At 43.9% G+C, this 19,962-nt stretch overlaps 1 protein-coding gene across 2 annotated transcripts in view; it reads right to left on the bottom strand.

The window, feature by feature from the left end:
• The window catches only part of VWA5B2 (von Willebrand factor A domain containing 5B2), an 85,235-nt gene that overhangs the window by 48,831 nt on the left and 16,442 nt on the right, over positions 1 to 19,962 (bottom strand). For both annotated transcript variants that reach the window (XM_075861890.1, XM_075861891.1), the window contains exons 7-16: positions 10,348 to 10,472; positions 6,664 to 6,837; positions 6,097 to 6,207; positions 5,332 to 5,534; positions 4,691 to 4,805; positions 4,403 to 4,588; positions 4,122 to 4,323; positions 2,492 to 2,808; positions 2,150 to 2,345; positions 49 to 390 (exon numbers count right to left, since the gene is read on the bottom strand). In XM_075861890.1, coding sequence (XP_075718005.1) covers positions 49 to 390; positions 2,150 to 2,345; positions 2,492 to 2,808; positions 4,122 to 4,323; positions 4,403 to 4,588; positions 4,691 to 4,805; positions 5,332 to 5,534; positions 6,097 to 6,207; positions 6,664 to 6,837; positions 10,348 to 10,472 — 1,971 coding nt within the window. The remainder of the gene's footprint in view (positions 1 to 48; positions 391 to 2,149; positions 2,346 to 2,491; positions 2,809 to 4,121; positions 4,324 to 4,402; positions 4,589 to 4,690; positions 4,806 to 5,331; positions 5,535 to 6,096; positions 6,208 to 6,663; positions 6,838 to 10,347; positions 10,473 to 19,962) is intronic.

Raw genomic sequence — 19,962 nt, 5'->3', positions numbered from 1 at the left:
ATAAAATGATACATGTGCTTTTTCATGACTTTAAAAGGCAGGTATTACCATGTTCAATGTCACACTCTCTCCAGGCCATATCCTCATTGTCTCGAATCACAGAGTGCGCAGCCAACTGGTGCAGGTCAGAAGACTTTTCATACTCTGTATATGTTCCAAAATCCTCTCCAGCACCTCTCAAAAGTGACTCCAGGCTTATTGTGGTTTCCCAGGAGTGGTTGCTGCTTCCAACGTATCCATGGATTACTGCTCGGCACTGCCAACCAGATTCACTGCTAACCCCAGAGCCCGTATTTTCTGCATCGGCAGCCGAAGATACAGAGAAAAGATACTGTGCGTCCACCAGCATATCCCAGTCCAGCTGTGCAGGAGAAGGAAGCTCACCAATGACTGGATAACAAAGAATAAAAGCAATGGAAAACTGTTAAAAAAAACACAGCGTTCTATATCCTAGTAACTTTAAAGAGACCCTTGAACAGAAGTAAGGCTGTGTCATTATGTTGATGCCAAGACTTCCATCTAGAGAAATACAAGGAACAGATCTTTCAGTGCCTTTTTAAAATGACCAGATTCCTTCCAGTAAGGAGATTGTTTTCTTCACTACCCTATGTAGTATAGAAGAAAGCAGACTTCCCAGAATTGGCACAATGAGCACATAAATTGAAAGTAAAAATACTCAAATATCAAAAAAGTGTCCTGGGTAGACAGACTTCTAAAGTAAAATATGTTCACCACATCTACTTGATAAAATGATGTAAATTATACTGTTTTTTTGTAATAGATTTGTACTCATTTATGCTTTGAACGGTAGAACTCTTCAGATAGCCCTAGACCATGTATTATTCTGGCCTGATGCAACAGTAGCATCAAGAAACGGATTGTCTAGAAGTTATTAAGCATTTCTGATGATCGATCAAGTGCTTGCTAGGGCTTAGGTTTTCGCTGGAGTTGTAAAAAATTATTTACAATTATGTGAACATGCACAACTTTAAGCCCTGTTCACACATCGTTTTTTGCAGGCAGAAAATTCTGCCTGGTAAAATCAGCTTTTTTTTTTTTTTAAGTGGTTTTGCACCACAGGCGGTTTTTGACACTCTTTTTTACCTATTTCGTCAAGAGGCAAATGGAAAAACTGCGAATATTTTTTGACATAAAACGCATCGGCTGTTCACTGCGTTCTTTCCGCCTCTTATTGATTTCAATGGGGTTTTTGAGGCGAAAACCGCCTCAAGACAGGGCATGTCGCTTCTTTTTCTCGCGGGGAAAAAAACAAACCGCCTCCACCTCCTATTGAAAACAATAGGAGGCAATTTCAAGCCGTTTTTTGCCACGGTTTTTGCCGTGGTTTCCGTGTCAAAAAATTCTGTGAACAGGTCCTTAGACATCAACTGCCCTCAGAACACAAATGCCCAGTAACAATATTTATTTATTTATTTCTGTTACTTATATTTTACAAGTAATCCTGGTGGAAAAGTCTGTTTTTCGGGAACACACTTATTATTGTAATGAGGCAAAATAGGATTAAGGGAGAGAAGGATAAAAAAATGTTTATTACTGACAAAGTTACGATCATTTTAACATTTATGCTAATTTTCTTTTTAAAAACGCCCAGTTAGGCTTTTACAAAAAATTTGCATAAATGTTAAAATGATCATAACGGTCACTAAAACGTTTTTTAAAAAAAACCAAAACAACACAGTAGTTATCTACAACACAGCGCCTATAAGATTAGGTAGGAGATAGGGAAGCATGAAAGGTGTCAAAGCCTCTTTAAAGGAAATAATTAGCTGGAATTTGTTTCAAAATCTTTGTTACTTTTTTTCCTTCAGTGTTTCTGTAATCTAGTCCCAAAATAAATGGGACGTATATTACATGAAATGAACAGACTGTATGAATACATTTTTTACAATTTAAAACTATAATGGAATCAATTTTACGACAGTATAAGGAACAAGTCAATGAAAGGCTCCTCATAAGCATTTGTGAAGTTAAAAATAACTAGATTATTCTAAAATACGTAGGCACTTATTATTGGAACAGCATTCATCGGCATTATGAGCTTCTACTAGACTTCAGAAATCACCACCCAAGCAGTGTATTTTTACTATTTAGCATCTCTGACTTTATCTTCATCCAGAAATTTGCTTACAGGAATCACATCGTCCCACTGTGTGCTTCGCATTAACATCTTCTGGATCCTGGCTTTGTGACACTTTGTCCAAGACCATGCGTAATCGAAGCATATCCAGTTCACCATGAGGGGATGAGAAACTGCGGCCAGACATGGTGGCTTGAATCAGAGCTTTTCTTCTGACCAGCTCCTCTGCGCTTTGTGTCACTGTAGCCTGTGGACAAGGGGAACAGGTAGAAACCTCGTGCTATTATTTGTTGGAGTAAGATTTCTGAATTGGATTACTTTTCTAAACATCAGCTACTGAAAAGACCTCAAATAAGTGTAGCATGTCCAAAATACAATGGACGGCCATCTTACCTTAGAGGATGGGGTGGAATTTTGGTTGAACGCACATATTCCTTCACACTGTGAGACGCTCTTCTTTCCCTGTTGGGAGACTTTCCTAGAATATGGCGTTATGCAGTCTCCTGAAACTGTTTCTTTCGAACCTACTGAGTCACTGCTAGTAGATCCATGGCTAGTTGCACGAGTGGGGTCACTGCATATGGAAGGTTGTGTTGGAGCTTGAGTTGGCTCAGTGCTAACAGAACAATGAGTGAGCATATACTGTTCCTGTATATAAGAAGAACGTACAATACGCTTCCTTATATCACTTACTTGAGCGCCATCTCCACCTAAAGAAAACAGAGCCGTTAGTCAAAGACACATGTAGGTTCACACTATATCCGATTAAGTGTATTTGGTGCAAAATAAAATATCTATATCAGAAATTACCAAATAGAAAGAAGCCAAATTACATAGTATACTAGTTCCAAAAACTGACAGATATTTAAATTGGAAATGTTCCTCATGTTATTTGATTCACAGCTCCGTATACTTTTTATTATTATTTTCTAATCATAATAAAAGATTCATAGCTGCAACTTTGTATATTTGACAAAACATATTTTTATAAAGAAAGGTTTAAAAGTTGAAAGGGCGAGCGAGATAAGAGACCATCTTGGTGAAAATTTTAAATGATTTTACATGGGTAAAAAGGAAGTGCATTTTCTTCAAAGCCAAAAATGTATCATGTGAATTCAGCCTCTTAACACAATGTGAAAATATAGGTTTAGCTTACCTGGGATTTGCCGAATTCTATGACCAATTCAACCAGCAAAATGTTGTTTGACATTTGCACTTAATGGAACAAGTTGAATAAACCACTGAGTAGTCATAGTGGGAGATGCACTTAAATCCTAATATCCGTGATAAATCCATAATTTGTTAGCATTTATATGAACGTAATGAGGAAGATTTATAAAATTAGTGCAAAGGGGAAGTGCTTTAATTTTATAACCCGCCTCAAAAGGGGTTGTCCCAGTTGTTATTGCCACGGGAATCTCCTTGCAACCACAAATTTTGCATGGCTCCATTTACATTTTACATGTGCTAAGCCTGCCAGATCGGAAGCCGCTCTTTGCAGCACCTCTGGCTTGAAGGACCTATGGAAAGAACCTTTAAGTAAAATGAGTGCTGGAACCTAATTGGGCACTATGGAAAAACTGTCCTTTTTTTTTAATAAATGTATTATAGTTTTTCTAAATGTTAACTTGGTTTTATTTCAAGTTATACTACAGAAGTTTTCAAACTATATCTATTGGATAAAAACAAAAAACAAAACACATGTACACTATTGAGTACATTCTTCTTGACTAACTCCCCCGTCATACTGAGAAACAGTTTGATCACTGCAGAATCTTTGAGACCACAATGGTAATGAAAAGAGTGTCTGTTAAAACATGCCAAAACAAGTTCATATATATCGCAACACAGGAAAGAATAAAGTCTATACATATTCATAGTAATTTATCCTCACGGAAAGAAAGCCAACACAAATGGCAGGGTTACCTCTAAACAATGTTATATGTGCTTTTTGGGTACATAATACAAGCACAATGCACATAAATACTAAAAATCTAAAAGGTTTCCTTAGGTGACTGCGTACCAATGCTTTCAGTTCTTTCAGGATCTTCACTCCATGCAGAGAACTCCATAGAGATTTCATGTGAAATCTCTTGTAATGCACGCTCCACATCTTCCATGCCAGCAGATGGATTCTGGTAACTTGTGTCTGTAGTCCCTGGAGATTGAGACTCTTCCTGAGACTGGAAAACAGAACTAAGGGACCCTCCTCTAGCGACGCGTGTCTGAAACATAAAAGTAACCCAAAGAAATAAAACAATCTAAATAAGACTAGACACGCATTCTGTCTACTCTTATACTCACCGGTCCCTTCTTGCTTCTAAAGCTTGCAGTGTTATACAAAGTGCAGTAGCTAATAAGAGAGTCACCAGGATAGAGTGGAGCAATGTCATTGGGGGTTAGCAGGGCCTCCATGGTTTCTGGCATGTACCAGTCAACTGTGATGTCACTCAAAACTGGCTCCAGTGCCTTCTTTAAGGATTTAATCAGCTATAAGAGCGAAAGCAAAAGTGCAATAGATAAGCAAATAGAAGGAATGTTCTTGTTCAATTATATATGATTATAGGAGGGAAAAGGGCCCTTGCTACTCACCTTGGGCTGTAGCCTTTCTCCCTCAGACAGCAGCTCCAAAGTTCCCCTGGTTAACCTGGCTGCTCTATCAAGAATTTTGTACTGCGCATTTGACCCAAGCGCAAAACCAAACACCCTGCATGGAAACAACTGGTAACTTGCATTGATCAAGTCTGGATGTTCACATTTGCACAGTAGTATTTTTTTCAGAGGCCTGGTGTGATGTATTGAAATACAACAATAAGATAGTGATAAAAACGCAGCATATGTTATAGGATAGCCATTGTAATGGTTAATAATCAGGGGTACATTAGGTGTACTCTGCCCATTGGCATTGAGAATGCATTCAACTCATAACCAGTAAATCCAAAAGTGCAGTGAATCCAAGGCATTGTAGAAGAGGGTGGCCATACTTTATTAATCCAACTTGATAGCACAAAAATACAGTGACATTGTAATCTGCATGCAGTTTCTAAATGGCTTAGGTGACCGAAACATTGCTGTATGTTGTGCTTTTGTGCTACTATCGTGGACTGGACGTGCAGTGCCATGGATGCCATGCCAACCCCATGTTATCCGCTGCTGTGATATGATTATGTGTAAGAGCCGGCTAGGATCCTGTGTAAATGCTGCAAAACATGCAGTAACTTTTTTATTCTCACCGTGTAGTTCTGGCATGGCGTCTTAAAAGCTCAAGAACTCTGCTACAATTAGTAAATCCAGAGTCTGTAAATATAAAAAGTTGCCGTGGGTACCCACGATGCACTGGATGTGCTAGTATTCGACCCAACACAGAAGAGAAATTCCTGGACATGCCACACATCTTGCTGCTTTGGAAAAATTCACATGCCATCTCCAATGAATCCTGTTAAGCAAGAAACAAACAAACGAATACCCCAAGCGTCTAGATTAGAATTTTTTTATTTATTAAGAAATATTATCGAGTAGGGTCTAAGTAATGCGACTGAGGCAGTAAGTGAGCCAACAACTGAAAAAGCCACTCTGTGATTTCTTACATATAATAACAACCATTCCTCTAGTATTTTATGTGTATATGAATTATTGGACGTTAACCAGGAATATGGACAATGACAATTGCAATTACTGAAAAAAAAAGCACACTCTGAGTGGCATGCAGTTGGTGGCTCCTGCATACTTCCTTCTCCAGTCAACTCCACTATAGAATCATACATGACTAATAGCAAAACCGATTTCGGGTAGAGCAAAATAGTGCATCAACTGTTTTTTAAATAAATAAATAAATAAAAAAGTAAAGCAAAAGCACAAAAGCAAAAGAAGAAGAGGGCAAAGCAGGAAAGTGACAGAGCGAAGTGTGATTGACACTGCAAATTCTCACCAAACTCTCAGCATCCTTTGCAGTCAGCAGTACAGAGTACACAGATTCCCTTGCAGCCCCCCTCACTCACGTTGCTGCACTGCCTGCTGGTTGGAAACAGGGCCCTGCTGTTACATGTACCACCTGCCACATTCAGCAATGTGCGTGCAGGTAAACTCCTCACTGCCAGTAGAAGGGCATCCTACAACACAAACAAGAATTGAAGACACGTGGGAAACACGTTTGATAGACATCTACACAGCAGTAACAGAAAATAAAGCAACATGGAGGGTGTACAGGATACAGAGACCTATAATATACTATTGACCTAGACATGCATAGATGACCTGGCGCTCTATTATATGTAGGAAAAACAATACATATAATGGCCATTGATAATCTCTGCAATTTACCACAATGGATCCCAAGATTGTCAGTTTTTTGGATTAGAAGATTGACTTTCGGTAAATGCAACATAAATAGGCAAAATGTACAAACCAGTCACTAATTTTACCATAGATGTTACTACAGACTGAAAACTAAGGATTTTTCACAATGATAAGAAAAATCACTAATGAATATTACATTACACACATTGCTGAAGTTAGCAGTACGCTGGTTTTAGAATGTATGAGAAGTAAGGCATATTTGGTCTCACCCGGATATTGTGGGATGGCTCTTCCATCAGATGGACCATGAAAATAACTTCACGGGTAATGGTGGGAAGATCAGAGCTGAGAGAACTAAGAGCAGTAATGTCCGGACAAAAGTTCAGCATCAGAACTGGATTAAGATGTAGATCCTTGTGAAATCGCCTCCGTACAAAGTTGACCTAGCATTAAAAAGTCAGTACTGTCGCTTCCAATCATGTTAGGTATCCACAAACAGAACATAGTGCCCTCATCCAGCCACATCAGCACACTGCCACTACAATTCTGCTTTTAACACACATATATATATATATATATACAAACACACACACACACACATATACACACACACATACATCCTGATCCACAGATTATTTATATTATATATATATATATAAGAAATCCCACGGCACACCGAAGTGATCAAAAAGAGTGGTTTATTCAGCCAACACAGCCGCAATGTTTCTGTCCTACTATGGGACCTTTTTGAAGCATGGTGATACAACAACGTGTGCAATATAAACATCTGTCTCATTAACATAATTAGTGATAATTAAAAAGTGCAATAGGATATTGTACATATACAGTGTTACAATAAAGTTATTAGTACAATAATGCATATTACGTGCCAGTGATAAGGATGCAATTATAACCATATAAATAAACATTAAAAACACGCACATATAGACTTGATTAGTGCTCAATCGAATATGCAAAAATATGGGCAGGGGTGGGGAATACTGGACCACTCACCAATCAAAACGTATGCATGAAGGTCAATAAATGTAAACATTCATATCGTATCCATGTGGTGTCTGATAACCCGGCGTCCTCTATATCCTACTGCGCATGCTCGCACGCTCAAGCCGGAAGTATACTGTTGCATGGCAACCAAGCAAGGAAAGAGTGTTACCCGTTCATATAAAAGAACTCATCAAAGCTAACTGTATAAAATCTGGATTATTACAGGAGAACAACATACAGTGAGTATATGTGGAGTCCCATTGACAGGATCAATCGTGTCTGTCTGAAAACAAAACGGGACAATCATCCCAGTACAATAATACGGCCCCACATCAGAAAGGAAGCGGCATGCAAACAAATCAAATAAAAGTAACATTGTTACTAAACAAAGGGTATTCGCATAATAGTTTCCATAGCTCCACACTTATACTCAGAGACCCAGATCCAACTATGAACCCTGGTACTCAAAGTAGAGGTTCGTGTGCCCCTCTGTTACACCTTCGTGAATAGGGATTGCTCCATGTTGAACCATCTAAAAAGTGTATTGGACCCAAATAAGAACAGAGCCAACGTCTAGAGGGCAACACAGCATGTATTTTATATAAAGAATGAGGTTAGAATGATTATATAAATTGCATGTCATATCATGAAGGTGGGGTATGTAATAAACAATAAAAATTACGTTGTGTATTTTCAAACAGACACGTCACAGTATCCACATAAGACCCTTCCTATATATACATAATAAGATACAATCATGGTGAGTGGTCCAATTATTCAGTAGTAATCTGTAACGAAAAAAACACAACAATAATGTAAATCATGTATCATATATACACACATGTATAAAAAAGGAACATGTGTATACAAACGTTTATCGAAGAGGACATTGCAAGAACAAAGCGGAACCAACAGGTCAAGTTCGTCAGGTCACGAGTCTCGCCACATTAAATTCAACATTAAGACCCTTCAGTCTTAGACAATCTAATGAATAAATCCACTTAAGGTCACACTTATGCAGTAACATGTGTCTGTCCCTTCCCTTACGGGGAATAGGGATATGTTCAAGAATCATAAATGTAAGATCTTTTTCAGTGTGTCCCAACTCGGAAAAATGTTTTGCCACTGGCAGATCACATCTTTTCTTTCGAATGGAGTGTCTGTGATTATTCAGACGTGTCTTGAAATCACAAGTGGTCTCACCCACATATAGGAGCAGGCAAGGGCACCATAACACATATATCATCCAGTCTGAGTCGCATGTAAGGTATTGTTTGATTTTATGTGCCCTATGATTGAGAGGATGCGTAAAAGACACTGCCCTTACACATGAAACGACAATTTACACAATGAAGGCAGGGAAAATTGCCCATTTTTCTAGGTCTCAGAAATGTCTGTTGACCTATTTTACATATAACCCAACATGATTTTTAACAAGTTTATCACGCAAGTTTCAAGGGCGTCTATACAACATAAGCAGTCTGTTGTTAAATGTCTCAATATGTTTATAGCTGTTCTTGATAATCCCCCAGTGTCTATTCAATATTTTAGACACCTCCCTGCTTAAATCATAAGTCGAGACAAATGGGACGATTTTGTACCTTTAGTTCCTTAGAAGATTAGGGTCACTCCTAGGGATAATCTCTTAATAAATTCTCTCGATGTGTGTGTAATAAATGTTTCGCGTAACCCCTTTGAGAAAAATGTAATTATCAACTGCTCTACAGTCTGATCAAGATCAGAATTACTGTCCACTATACGTTTTGCTCTAAGCAACTGACTGTATGGGAGAGCGCGTATCATTTTTTTCGGATGACAACTCTCAAATCTGAGCAGTGTATTCTGATCAGTTGGCTTAGTATACAGGTTGGTTTGAAAGCAATTATTACTGATGTTAACCGAAACATCTAAAAATTGAATATTTGTCATGGAATAAGTTATGGTGAATTGAATGTCAGGATCAATCTGGTTCAAAAACACATGGAAGTCAAACAGAGCTTCCACTCTGTCCATCCAAATGAGGAAGATGTCATCTATGTATCGCCACCACCTCAAAACATGAGTGAAGTGGTGGGATACATAGATCGACATCTCCATCATATCAACAAAAATGATGGAATAGGTCGGCACCATGTTTGACCCCATGACTGTGCCCCTCTGCTGTAAATAAAATTTATCATCAAATGAAAAATAGGAGGTCAAAATAAGTTCAAGTAAAGAGATAATCAACTCGCAGCATGATGCGCTATATTCTGATGTCAGTAAGCTACATATGACAGCCTCAATACCCCTTTGATGGTTAATAGATGTATAAAGTGACACCACATCAAAAGAAACAATAATTGCACCCTGAGGTGCTGTCACCTGTTTAAGTTGAACAATAAAGTCTGTAGTGTCCCTAATGTATGACCTCATGTTTAAAGCAAAATCCCTCAGTGCCCTATCTATGAAAACAGAGAAGTTGTTCAGTAACGTGCCTCTGCCCGATACAATCGGGCGACCCGGGGGATCAGACATTTGTGTATCTTAGGTAATAAGTATAAATAAAAGGTTTTGAGATGTTCAACGATGAGAAATTTCTTAATGGCCAAATCAATAACCCCCTCCTCATGAGCCAGACTAACCAATGAGATTATCCTCCTCTCGATGTCAAATTTAGGATCACACTTTAGTAATCTATAGACATCGGTATCATGTAACTCGCCTCTTTCATGTATGTGCTTGTATCCATGACCGCCCCACCCTTATCGGCAGGTTGGGTCCCATAGTAGGACATAAACGTTGCGGCTGTGTTGGCCGAATAAACCACTCTTTTTGATTACTTCGGTGTACTGTGGGATTTCATATATATATATATATATATATATATATATTCTCTTATGGTCTTATTTTTCATGCAATCTTCTTTAATGTTTAACAATAAAATCAAATTACTTCACTTAACTCACCTGTCTTTCAGGATCACTAGATTTCTTCATCCCTTTAAGAAAATCTTTCCTCTCTTTTATATGCATCTCGTACTGTTGGAAGGTTTTGATCCCCTTCTCAAGACATAGGTGAGGGAGATGTGGTTCTAAAAGTCAGAAATACATTTTACTCCCTCACAGAAATATAACTTTTTACTGATATATTGTTCTGGCTTGTATTGTTTTTATAAAGCTCCACTCTCTGTTGTAAGGAAGCAATGGCTGTAAAACTATTTTTTATTGCAGGACAAACTCCCATCAACCACATACATCAATTGACGGCGTAATACAGACACATATAGAATATCTAAGATACTAGCACAAACCTGACAAATGATAGATCCACACTATAAAAGTCACTCTGCTGATACATATGTTTATATGGTAATGTACATAGTTTAGTGGATCTAGCCGACATCAGAAGTAGCAGCAGCTAAATGTGACTCATGGGTGAATCAGGTCATTCTTTGCTGAATACAGGCAAAGTACAGACAAGTACTTACTGGTTTAACACAGAACTACAAAAATTCAATACAATCTATATAAAAAAAAAGGAGGAAATTACTACTCAAAGTAAGAAGTTAACTGATACAAATAAAGCAAGCCCATTTAAAAGCTAGAAGATGCTGCTAAAAGCTGGTGAATCATTTTCTGTGTTTTGTTTGTGGATTTTAGCACTGCTTTTAACACCGTGGTGCCCTCACTCTTTGTGGCTAAATTAGGGAATCTTGGGTTGCCACGGAGATTCTACAAGTGGATGTTAAGTTTCTTGATTGATAGACATGAAGAAGCGGTTAGGGTGGAGGGTTAGGCATCTTCCCCAAGGAAGTAGAATTTGTGGGTACCACAGGGTTGCTGTGTCCTGCATTGTTCTCCTTTTATACTTCAGACTGTGGGACATGTCACGATAACACTATTTTACTCAAATATGCAGATATCATGATGCCGATTTTTCTGATCTCGGACAAGGATGATAAATCTTATTGGTTTGAGATTCAGCGGTTAGGGCAATAGTCTTTGGAGAATAATTTGGTTCCTAATGTGAAGAAGATAGATAAGATGATCACAGATTTTAGGAAACGGGAGCAGGAACTTGTGTATTAGCTTGGGTGGGAATCCAGCAGAGGCGGTAAAGGAATTTAAGTTTCTGGAACAGACTGTCTCGCATGATCTGCCATGGTTTGCAGCAATCTATGCCACAGTGAAGAAGGCTTAACGAGCACATTTAATTTTTAAGAGTTTTAAGAGTGTTTTGACTTACGGCATCAGTCTGGTTGGTATGTGAACGGTAAAGGAAAAGCGTTTGTGATGTAGGATGGCTGAAAATGCTGGAGCTATTATTGGCTGCAATGTTTATCAAGTATTTATGAGGAGTGGTATGTGAGTAGAGCAGCTCAAATCCTAGGGAACAGTGTACACCCATGTATTAGCCTGTTTGAATTGCATCTGGAAGGCGGTATCGGGTTATTAGAGCCCAAACAAGCAGGCTTAGGCCTCATTTACACGAGCGTGTGCATTTTGCGTGCGCAAAAGGCACTTAACAGCTGCGTGTGTCATCAGTGTATGATGCGCGGCTGCGTGATTTTCACTCAGCCGCCATCATTATGACACTCCGTTTGGATGTTTGTACACAGAAAAGCACGTGGTGCATTTATTTTACATTCAGAGCTTGACAGCTGTTGTGCGAATCACGCAGTTCGCACGGAAGTGCTTCCGTGCGGCATGCGTGGTTTTCACGCACCCATTGACTTCAATGGGTGCGTGATGCGCGAAAAACGGCGAAATATAGAACATGTCGTGAGTTTTACGCAGCGGACTAACGCTGCGCAAAACTCACGGACTGTCTGCATGCCCCCATAGACGAATATAGGTGCGTACGACACGCGTGAAAAGCACGCGCGTATATCACGCTCGTCTAAACGAGGCCTTAGGGAGAGTCTATGTCTTATTGCAGTACGGTTTCTAAATAAGCAAATGTGATTCTATGACATGTGCTGGTCTAATGTGTTTCTTTTCTGGTACGTTCCGACCGTTTGTGCTTTTACATTTTTTCAATTGTGTAAACTGCCGATATTTTATCCTGTGAAAAGACGAGGCTGGACGCAGCCTGCAGGGCTTAGGAGGGAAGCCTCCATGACAGCCCTAGGAGGGAAAGGGTTAACTTTGTAGGGAAAGTTAGAGGTGGAGGAGGGACAGGGAGGAGTTAGGGGGCCGTTACGGAGCTTCCCGCTGTTTTTCGGCAGTGAGCCGGAAGCAGCGGGAGAAGTAACCACTCACCCAGTAAGCTCCCGTTGCCCCGCTCTGTTCCGTCATGTCTGAGGCTGATATGCTTGCGCGGCTGCGTGCCGCTGCTGTGCACCACGGTCCCGGTTGGTTGGAGGAGACCGTGGCTGCACTTACAATGATCCCCGACGCCGATTCGCCACGTCAGGCACGGCATATGAGGTCTGTTGAAGTGGGGGACAGGCTCCCCTCCCCCGGCCCCCTTCCTGGCAGTAATATGGCGGCGGGGGGGAGTTTACAACACCCGCTCCTGCTCAGAGGAGGCAGAGAGCGTCGCCGGGGGTGACGGTGACTCAGGCCGGGTCTGCCCGTCGCTCCCGGCGGTCCCGACCTCCAGAACGCCTCAGCCCTGAGGTGGTCCCGCGGACACGGCGTCGCAGGGGGAGCCCTAATATGGACGCTGCAGGCCAGGCAGCTGGGGGGACCGCCCCTTCCCAGGCCCTGCGTCCTGGCAGGAATCCCAGGCCGCGACGAGGTCCGGCGGTTCTCAGGGAGTCGCAGGCCGGGCTCCCTGTCACCCCCCCCCCATCAGATGCAAGATCGGGAAGACTAGCTACGGCCGCCCCGCCTGGTGATGCTCCGGCCAGGGGGCAGGCTTCATCAGGATCGTCGAGACGGACGCCTAGACCTGCAGCGACGTCGAGGCAACAGGTCCGGTCGGAAGTTTGGATCCCAGCGGTCGGGCGGCAGGTTGCCGGCCCATCTGCCAGCGCGTCATCATCCCCGGTTCGGAGATGTCGGTGGGATGGCCAGTCGTCGGCGAGAGAGGAGCTGGAAGACGGTGAACTGGACGTGTATCGGCGAGGGCAGGATGGTCCGGCTGACGGGAACACAGCGCCTGTGCAGCCCGGTGAGTGCATAACTCCATCTTTGTCGTATCCAGCGATTTTTATGTCGGGTGTCGGCAGGGGGGCTGCTAGCGTCGGATCGGTGGCCGGTAGTGGCGTGGGCGGGCGCGACGGCGCGGGTCTAGCGGACTTGGTGGGTTGCTTGCGGGAGCTGGTCGGGCGTCTCGATAGGGCGGCGGCGCCAGTAGTTACGGAGGTGTCCCCGGCGGTAGTTTGGGAGGGCCCTAGGGAAGTGGGATTGTTACAGGCGCGCCCCGTAATGGCGGCTACGGAGGCGGTCGCGGTGTCGGTACAGACCGAGGCCCAAAAAGACGGCGATCGGGTGCGTATTGATGATCGTGCTCGCGGGGAGGTATATGTTTGCTTTGAAGGTCCGTTGGGAGCGCACTTAAAGCAGGAGGTGCGTGAGCGTATTTGGAAGGACGAATACGTTGAGATTTTTTCTCTTCTGCCGCTTGCTAAATTCAATTTGGATAGGAGCAAGCGGGATGAGAGCAAGAAGGACGAGGAGGAGCGTCGGCGGTATAGGCTTATCCCGCAGACGTTCGTAAATTGGTCGCAGGCGTTCGCCATCTTAGCCAGTGTAATAGGGGAAAAGGCGCCGGAAAATTGTTCGGCGTTGTTTTGTTATTTTGACGCCATTGGGGAGGCTCATCGGGTGTACGGGGGGCAGGCTTGGCTCAGATACGATGAGCAATTCCGTCAGCGTAAAGCGGTTCGGCCGGCGATTCAATGGGACCAGAAGGATATTGCTCTCTGGTTAAGGGTCACGGCTCCAGTTAGGCAGCCCTTTCCCGGGAGCGTTGGCCAAGGGGGCCAGTCCAGTCAGGTCGGACAGGGCGGTGGGGCAAAGTTGGGATTCTGCTGGCAATTCAACGATGGCCAGTGTAAGTTCGGGGCCACGTGCAAGTTCAAGCACGTGTGTTCGGAGTGTAATGGTGCATCCCATGGGGCGGCAAAATGTATGCGGAAAAAGAGGTCAGGGAACCAGTCCTCCTCGGCTGGTCAAGGGGTTGTCACCGGTGAGGGTGGAAAGGATGGCCCCCTATCTAAATGAGTATCCGGATAGGGCTGCGGCGAAGTTGCTTTACGAAGGGTTTAGTGTTGGTTTTATTATTCCTCCGCCTCCTTATGAGGTCCCGGTTACGCGGAGGAACCTTAAATCGGCCTACTTGCATGCTGAGGTCGTGTCGAAAAAGTTGTTTAAAGAAGTTTCGTTAGGCCGTATGGCGGGGCCTTTTATTGATCCGCCAATAAAGGATTTAGTTGTGTCCCCATTGGGTATTGTTCCAAAGCGCGAGCCCCAAAAATTCCGGTTGATTCAGCACTTATCGTTTCCCAAGGGTTCGTCGGTAAATGACGGGATTGATCATGAGTTGTGCTCCGTAGTGTATACCTCATTCGATAAAGCGGTTGGGTTAGTTCGTGCTGCGGGTCCAGGCGCGCTGCTCGCAAAAACCGACATCGAGGCGGCGTTCAGGTTGTTGCCAGTTCATCCTGAAAGCCAACGGCTGTTGGGTTGTTTTTGGAATGGGGCTTTTTACGTGGATCGGTGCCTTCCGATGGGGTGTTCCCTTTCTTGCGCGTACTTCGAGGCTTTTAGTAGCTTCGTGGAGTGGGTGACGAAGGGTGTAGCCGGGGTCGATTCGTTAATACATTACTTAGACGATTTCTTGTGCGTCGGCCCGGGGGGTTTGCCGGTTTGCGGTAATTTGCTTCATGCACTGCAGAAGGTTGCGAGGGATTTTGGGATCCCTTTGGCGCCAGAAAAGACTGAGGGCCCGGTAACGACGATTTGTTTTTTGGGAATTGAGATAGATTCGGTGGCTATGGAGTGTCGTCTTCCGATGGATAAGTTGGGGGCTTTGAGTCAGGAGGTACGTCGGGCTTGCAAGTTAAAGAAAATTACGCTGCGGGAGATTCAGTCGTTGCTGGGGAAGTTGAATTTCGCCTGCCGGATTATGCCAATGGGGAGGGTGTTTGGTAGACGGTTGGCGGCGGCTACGGCGGGAGTGCGTGCGGCACATCACTTTGTACGGCTCAAGGAGGAGCATCGGGCTGATTTGCAGGTATGGGATGACTTCTTGGGCCAGTATAACGGTCGGTCGCTATGGATGGCTCCAGCGCAGGATACGAGTGATTTGAATAATTTTACGGATGCAGCTGGAGCGGGCGGTTTTGGAGCTTATGGGGGGGGTCCGTGGTGCGCGGGTCAATGGCCGGCTAGCTGGGTGTCCAGTGGACTCACGCGGAATCTGGCCCTGCTCGAGCTGTTCCCCATCGTGGTTGCGGCGACCATCTGGGGGGACAGGCTCAGGGATAAGAAGGTTCGTTTTTACTGCGACAACATGGGGGTGGTGCTGGCCATTAACAACATCACGGCGTCCTCTCCTCCGGTAATTCAGTTGTTGCGACATTTAGTGTTGGTGTGCTTGTCATTGAACGCGTGGGTGGTGGCGGTGCACGTGCCGGGGGTACGGAATTGTATCGCTGATGCTCTTTCTCGCTCGCAGTGGGACCGGTTTCGGCAATTGGCACCGGGAGCGGAACGTCTCGGCGTGGTCTGCCCGGAACATCTTTGGGATCTGGTCTCGGTCCCGTAGAACGATTGGTGGAAAGGTCGTTGGCGCGCTCAACGTGGAGTGCTTATTCTGCTTGTTGGAGGCAGTGGGAGGAGTGGGTAAGAGAGTTGGGTGACGTCAACACGGATAGAGACAGGTTGGTGGCACTTTTGTACTGGTTAGGGGACGCCTGGGAGGCGGGGTTTTCATTGGCAAAGGTTAACCGTTTCATGTCGGCGGTGGCGTTTGGTTTCAAGTTACGGGGCTTTAGGGATGTGTCTAAGGAATTCTTAGTGGGGCAGGCTTTGAAGGGTTTGCGCCGAGGTAGGGTCGAGGCGGATCGTAGAAGGCCTGTGTCGTTTTCTCTGTTGAGCTCTTTGGGCGGATCATTAGCATCGGTCTGTCGTTCTTCGGCCGAGATGAGGTTGTTTCGGTTAGCTTTTTCTTTGGCGTTCTTTGGGGCATTTAGAATCGGCGAGTTGGTTTCGCCGAGTACCAAGCAAGCTGGGGGGTTGAGACTGAGAGACGTGAGCATATATACAGATCGGCTGGAGGTATGGTGGCGTCGGTCAAAAACTGACCAATTAGGAAAGGGGAAGCTGATAGTGTTGTTCGCTCTCCCGGGTTCGGCTATGTGCCCGGTGGCGTGCAGGCAGGGTTTTAAGCCACAGGTGGGGTCTCCGGAGTTGCCATTGCTATGTCACGAGGACGGGTTATTTTTGTCTAGATTTCAATTTAGAGCTGTATTCAAAAAATGTTTGGCGGCGGTCGGTGTCGCGGCGGACGCGTACTCATCTCATTCCTTCAGGATCGGCGCAGCAACGGAAGCAGGGCGCTGGGGGTTGGATGATGAGGGGGTGCGGCGCATCGGTCGTTGGGAGTCCAACAGATTTAGGTCTTATGTCCGCCCCCATCTGTTATGAGTTTTGCTGTTTGCACTTATAAGAATGTTTTGTGTGGTGGTATTTAACTTGCTTTTCCGTTTCAGATCCGCCTCCGTGTTTGGTGTGGTTGCTGGGCCACTCTTACGTGCATTGGGGGGCTTTGAGGGCGGACGTCCGCCCGGACGGTCGCCAGTTGCGCATTCCGCGACAGGATGCGGTTTTGCATTGGCTGGGATTTAGAGGTATGTCGTGGAGTAGGGTGTTAGCAGAATTCCAGACATATGCCCGGCTTGATAGGGTCCCGGAGATCTTGGTCTTGCACGTGGGTGGGAACGATTTGGGAGTCCGCCCTTTTCGTGAGTTGGTGCGGGATATTAAACACGATATGTTGTGTTTGTGGGTTTCTTATCCCAGGTTGGTAATTGTGTGGTCGGACATTGTCCCAAGAAAACATTGGCGGCTGGCTAGGTCAGTGGAAAGAGTCAATAAGGCTCGCATTAAGGTTAATCGCGCGGTGTCCCGATTTGTAGCCAAAAACGGGGGCATTTGCGTTCGGCACAGGGACTTGGAGTCAGGAGTGGGGAACTACTGGAGGAGCGATGGGGTTCATTTGACCGAGGTTGGGATTGATCTGTGGAGCTTGGCAATAGCAGAAGGAATTGAAAGGGCGGTGGTGGTGTGGTGGAACTCACAGGCTTAAGGTGGTCAAGGCCTGTTTCGCTGTGGCGGGGGGAGTCCTTGAGGCCAGTCAGTACAAAATTGGTGGGGGGGTCGCATCGGGGGTATGCGTCCCCCAAAAAAGGTACATGGTTGAAGACTTCATCGGGTGTTATCCCTTTGAAGTGGTCTTCTGGTGGAAGGTATATCACTCGAAGGCTTCATCGGGTGTTATCCCTTTGAAGTGGACTTCTAGTGGTCGGTATAGCACTTGAAGGCTTCATCGGGTGTTATCCCCTTGAAGTGGACTTCTGGTGGTTGGAGCCATCTGCAGAGGTGAGCGGTGCCTCCGAGCTGGTTTACGGCTGGAGGTAATTAGTGGTTTGCAGATGGCTAACTCGAGGTGTGTAAAAAAGGAATATCTAAAATGGCTTCAAGGACTGCCCCTGCTCGGTCTAATGTTAACGTTAAATTGTTATTTATGATTCTGACCCATGTTGGGTCATGTGAATTATTAGGAGGAATTCTCTGGTGGATTCCTAATTAGTTATCCGAATGTTTCGGATTTAATTTGTTTTAAACTGTGAAATTAATAAAACGGCTGCTGTGGCCATTTCACATCCAACCTCGGTGTCACGTGTCTTTTTCCTAAAGGTGGGGGTGAAGGAATTGGTAGGGATAAGGGAAGGTGCACTAACACACGACTCTACTTAGGCAGGTCATGGCTTTATATAGTTGTTGGGGGGTGAAAAAAAAATTGTTGATCTGGTCGATACCTTTCTTTAACTACACACTTACAAAGTCATTTGTACCTACTATATGAAAATTACAGAGCAGTTTTCAGAAAAGGTAACATGCGCTGATAAAGCCTTCTTCAATTTTTTCTTTTTCATTGCAGATTTTTATTCCAGAAGCTATGACTATCATGTATGGCTTTAATTTACAACAGTCAGATAATAAGACTGTACTACAGTTGTAGACTTTTGGTTTGTCACAGATAGATGAACCATCTTTATGTATGCGCTCTTACAATGTGCACAGATGGTAAGATTAATACATGCATATAATTCATACCAAGCAAAGCACAGCGTCATTTTCATCTACATACTGTTTGGTGTCAACAAATACCTATTTTAGATTATTTTTTTAGGCATTACCTAAATTCTGAAGGTAAAATGGATTATAGAATAAAGAACAGGAAAAGTCAATAATTTACTATTCAAGACAATATTACAAAAGGTTAAATACATGTGTAAGGCCTAATTTACACAAGTTTAATACAGATTATTCCCAGCTCCATATATTTAGTGATAAATTAGAAAGGATCCCCGCAGAGGGAACAAGAAAAGCTGTCCCATATCTTCCTTCTAGGCCAGGTTCACACAGCGTGGTCTGGTGCAGTTTTGAATGCATTTTTTTTTTTTCATTTGTAGCCAAAGCCAGGAATGTATCCTGTGGCGGATTAAGTTAGTTACAAGGTTCGGATAGCACTAGGTAATGGTGTGGGTGCATGAGTAGGGGCCCAACCCGATCCAGTAGAGAAAAGAAGTACTATGCACACCAATATGGAATTATTTATCCAAGCAAATAATTTATTTATTTGTAGCCAGTGACAGTGCAATGTTTCGGTCAAACCCTTGACCTTCCTCAGGCACTTTAGTCAATGCTGGTCCTGCGTGGCTGGCTCTGTAAGATTGGCGGGTAACCGCTGTGTGAGGCGCTGCGACAGCCAATCTGGCTACAAATAAATTGATTATTTGCTTGGATAAATAATTCCATATTGGTGTGCATAGTACTTTTCTCTGTGGCGGATTAAGTAGACCATAGGCCCTGGGGTCTCCCCCCCCCCCCCAAACTTGGGCCCCCCTTCTCCATCGCGCCTTGCCACACTGTGTCTCTAGCCAACATCACGTTTCCGTGCTAGCACTAACAAATGTGTGTTACGATTCCGCTTTTCAAAGGGCTGTTTCCCTACATACGGACAGTCTGCAACCATCGCTGACAGTACCACACTATGTAGGGACACATCCTCCTGACAATGGGAATGGTAACAAAGTTTGTATATTAGTCCTTAACTACACATATACTTTTTGTGGAATACAAGGATATCCTATAACAGACATTTCAGGAGAAGTGACAAATCCTCTATAAATCCAGTGACTCACAGGTGATGTCTTCTCTGATGGGAGTCGTTCTCTTTTCCTTTCTTCTTCAATGGACACAACCGTTATGGCGATATCTCCTGACTACTGCAGAGTTTCCTGCCAAGTCCTCTTTGTCCCTCGCTTCTTCAGCCATTTACAGCCTCTAAATTGTTCCATAGCCCAGACCCCTAAGGCCCATCCATTAACTCCATAGTATAGG

This window comes from Rhinoderma darwinii, chromosome 4 (genome assembly GCF_050947455.1).
Source record: "Rhinoderma darwinii isolate aRhiDar2 chromosome 4, aRhiDar2.hap1, whole genome shotgun sequence".
NCBI classification, from domain to species: domain Eukaryota; kingdom Metazoa; phylum Chordata; class Amphibia; order Anura; family Rhinodermatidae; genus Rhinoderma; species Rhinoderma darwinii.
This window is presented reverse-complemented; position numbering and strand designations above follow the sequence as displayed.